The 4,051-nt window shown below is 44.4% G+C and overlaps 1 protein-coding gene across 1 annotated transcript; it reads left to right on the top strand.

Annotated features, from left to right (window-relative positions):
• Window positions 1-268: 268 nt before the first annotated feature.
• LOC131294609 (anoctamin-1-like) lies at window positions 269-3,491 on the top strand. Its single transcript, XM_058322655.1, has 7 exons — window positions 269-332; window positions 679-1,113; window positions 1,201-1,701; window positions 1,777-2,009; window positions 2,071-2,689; window positions 2,760-2,965; window positions 3,036-3,491. The coding sequence occupies exons 1-7, from the start codon at window positions 269-271 to the stop codon at window positions 3,489-3,491; spliced, it is 2,514 nt and encodes an 837-aa protein (XP_058178638.1).
• Window positions 3,492-4,051: the final 560 nt, after the last annotated feature.

The following is a 4,051-nucleotide window of genomic DNA, read 5'->3' as shown; positions in this document are numbered from 1 at the left end:
TAATGCTCCTAAAATCGTCGAGGTGAAATGTTGTTTGTTTGTTGATTGTTGCGAATGTAATACAAATGTTCTTGAGCCTCATTATCAGCGCAATGCCTTTCTACACGTGTTATTTGTTCTATAACCGTTCATTCTTAACGGAAAATATTGGCCCCAGTTCGTATCTTAGGTCGAGTAAACTTGTTTACATGTCTACAAGTTTACTGAAAACCAAAACATAAATGTAAAGATCGAATCCGATAACATTCAATCAAAACACGTACAGGCCATGTTGGATGCACCGCTCATGGCGCCCATTGCCTCGATGGTGTGCATCACGAACCAATCTAGAGGTAAACCATGAGGCGAATGGTCAACAAAAGAGAGGAGGAAAAAATCTGGCCTCTGCTTTCTTTCTCTACCACCAAAACAGCATCTTGTCTTACTCACACGTGGCCAGGCTGATCGCTTATTTTACATTTGAAGAAGTTTGTTTGGTTCCCGTTTTCCACATATAGATGGCGCGGTGATTCACCCCCTAAAGATGCCATCAATCGATGTTTTCCCGATCCCATTCTTCAATTTCTGTATGTTTATGTCTTCTTACAATTCTTCTTCGTTTTTTTCTTTTCCAAATATCAAATTGTCAGTGTTGCAGAAAATTCAACGACCAAAAAACCAAAGTCGATTTCGTGCTAGCGTTTAAGCCACAGATTGCTTCGATCAACATTGAACGGCGACGGATATTCATCGATAAATTGCACACAGCAGGCCTGCGAACCGAGATCGATGCATCGCAGGACGATACGCATTACGTGAAGATCAACGTGCCGGAAAATATCCTCAAGAGCTACTGTGAACTAATGAAAATGCAAATGCCAATGAGAAAAATCGAGGATCAAGACAAAATAAGACCGAAAGCTTCCTGTGGCGAAACGCTGGAGAGTATGACAACGGACTGCACATCGGCATGCTTCAAACAGAAGGAAACCACCGTAGAAGAGTATCGACTGTTGCATGAGTACTCGGAATCGAAGTCGTACCTGTTCGACGACAGTCAGGACGACTTTTTCTCAACAGACGTTCGCATTGCCGTTGTGAACTTCATCCTGGAAAGGTCGAGTTTCCAGGAGAGTCCAAGCAAAGGTACCAATCTCTCCGTGCCTGGTGAGACACAGGATAGCGATGACGAGATATCGGAACAACGACGTGCAGCACAAGAGGATGTCGGAGAGGTTAAATACTTTGGCATGCGGCAGCTTTTGGAAGAGACCGACCAGAACGGCGTTTCTCCATTCTGCGCCGCATTTCCGCTTCACGATGGCTGCGTCAAGCATAAGGACACGGCCCGGAGCATCCGTGCACGGCTGATGGTCGAGTGGGCGTCGGTGAGCAAATGTCTTAGGTACCAGCCTCTGGACGACATAAAAGAATACTTCGGCGTGAAGATTGCGCTCTACTTCACGTGGGTCGGCTTCTACACGACTATGCTTATTCCGGCGGCATTGGTTGGCTTCTTGTGCCTTCTGTACGGAATACTTACCTACCCGACAAATCGCATCAGTAAGGAAGTCTGTAGCGACAGCACTACCGTCATGTGTCCTCAGTGCGACAAATATTGCGGCTACTGGTACTTGAATTCGACCTGCATGATCTCAAAGGTTGCGTACGTCTTTGATAACGAGGGAACTATACTTTTCTCCATTTTCATATCAATTTGGGGTATGTCACTCTGTCTATAATTGAGCCAGTAAAGAAAACGAAGGTATGAGCATTATATTTCCTTCTTGTTTACAGCGGCATTGTACCTTAGGTTGTGGAAGCGATATATCGCCCGAATCCAGTACCGCTGGGGTGTGCTGGATTTCAGTTCCATGGCCGAACCACCGCGTCCCGAGTATTCGGCCCGCGTGAAAAATTGCAAGCGGAAGAAGTACAACTTTTACACCAAAATCGAAGAACCCTCGCCATCGTTCTGGACTCAAAAAATACCTACCATTATCTACAGCTACTCGGTGGTGTACATGTCGGTATGTACGAGAGATCCAGCTGGGATTTGACATGCGTCACTCAATAACCGACTCGTTTCAGATATCCATGGCGGTGACTGCAGTGTTCGGTATCATCGTGTACCGGATGTCTCTGAAGACGTCGAAAAATTTGTACGGCGAAAACGCAAGCGAGTCGGTGAAACTGATCGTTTTCCCAATGACGACCGCCACGCTCAATCTGCTCGCCTCGACCGTGCTCACGCAGCTGTACAACAAGGTGGCCAAAAGGATGACCGACGTCGAATACCGCCGTACGCAGACGGAGTACAGCGACAGTCTCAACGTGAAGCTGTTCCTGTTCGATTGCATCAACTACTACAGCTCCATCTTCTACATTGCGTTCCTGAAGGGAAAGTTTCCCGGGTACCCGAAGGAGTACAATCGGATTTTTAGCCTACGGCAGGAGGAATGTAGCACGGGAGGGTGCATGGTCGAGCTGACCATCCAGCTAGCCATCATCATGATAGGCAAACAGCTGATCGCGATCGTCAAGGAGTATTTGATACCTTTTCTCCAGCAAAGGTATAAACTGTTCATCATCCGGCGCTACAGCAAAAACACAGATGCGGAGCTTCCACAATCCAGCGGTCAATGGATCAGGGACAACAAGCTACTCTGCTGGAGGGAGCACAGTTTGTTTAAGGATTACCTAACCATGGGTATGTAACCTAAAACATGCATAGGTTTCTGTTTTGCGTATTTAACCAACACTGCGCCCATTCTTTGCAGTCATTCAATATGGTTTCATCACCATATTCGCCGTAGCCTTTCCACCCGCGTCTATCTTTGCGTTGGTCAACAATGTGATCGAAACCAGGGTGGACGCAAAGAAATATCTTCGATTTTACAAGCGCGCGGTACCAACACGTGTACGGAACCTTGGCATGTGGTACGACGCGATGTATGTGATCACCAAAATCGCCGTTATTTCAAATGTACGGTAACTCGCCCAGCTTCGTACCTTCGTAATTGTTGATACTAAATAGATCCTCGTTAATTTTTTAGGCTTACATCATCGCATTTTCGTCCAACATCACGCACCGACTGATTTACATGCTGTTTATCAATCCAGCTCATACCGACGAAGGTTTCGTTGGCCACACCTTGGCCTACTTTAACACCTCTCACTTCGAAGCGGCTGCTCATCCGCATCCACCGATGTACCAGAACGTCACGGTTGCCATTTGTCGTTACGCCGACTATCGGAACCCACCGGAGGGTGCGGACGCCTACGAGAGGTCGTTGCTGTACTGGAAAATCCTGGCCCTACGATTGGCGTTAATGGTGATCTACCAAAATCTGGTCGGTACAATACAGGTGGTGGTCTCGTGGGCAGTTCCCGAAATGCCAAGGAAGCTCCAAGACCAGATAAAAAAAGAACAGTACTTCATCAATGACTACATCATCACACAGGAAAAGCAAAGAACGACCGCACTTAACGCCATGCAAATGGAGAGCTAGTTTATAACTGAACTTTTATATGATTAGTTATTTTTTATAATACGAACAATGCAAGTCGTCTTCCTTTTATAGGTAAATTGATCGTACAATTAGTTGGTGTTTTAAATATGATTAAGTCCGTACTTATCAAAGAGTGGAATAAAAATTCGATACTTACTATTGTCACAAATCATTTGTAAGTGCAAACTTTGACAGAGTGGCTTACACAGATGTGTTTTATCGTATAGGAAAGAAATCAGTTATAAATATATTATGCAATTTAAAAATACATAAGCTACAAACATTTTTTCATAAAACAAATATTAACTTCAAGTTTTTTTCTACTTTCAACGTTATTCAGGTTTAGCCAATTTTTCTTTCAAATTTTAAGAAGAATCCATGAAATTAATGTTTTTTCTATGTAACATTTATTAAAACACGCATCGAAGCCTTAATTCGACCTATCTGGACGCGTAATTTCTTTCTCCACTTTTTTACCGAAACCCCTATTGAACAGACATGTTTCGAAGCTGCTTGCATCTAGCCTTATCCAAACCTGAAAAACAATTTTTTTACTCGAA

Source organism: Anopheles ziemanni, chromosome 2 (assembly GCF_943734765.1).
Source record: "Anopheles ziemanni chromosome 2, idAnoZiCoDA_A2_x.2, whole genome shotgun sequence".
In the NCBI taxonomy this organism is placed as follows: Eukaryota; Metazoa; Arthropoda; class Insecta; order Diptera; family Culicidae; genus Anopheles; species Anopheles ziemanni.
Note: the sequence above shows the minus strand (reverse complement) of the source record. Positions and strands in the feature narration are given on the sequence as shown.

Bases quoted from the DNA above. Each gene is read 5' to 3' on its own strand.
- LOC131294609 (XM_058322655.1), top strand. From the start codon at position 269: ATGTTGGATGCACCGCTCATGGCGCCCATTGCCTCGATGGTGTGCATC. The intron at 1,114-1,200 runs GTCCAAGCAAAG...GTGCAGCACAAG, and splicing joins AAGGTCGAGTTTCCAGGAGA to AGGATGTCGGAGAGGTTAAA. The intron at 2,966-3,035 runs GTACGGTAACTC...TTAATTTTTTAG, and splicing joins AAATCGCCGTTATTTCAAAT to GCTTACATCATCGCATTTTC.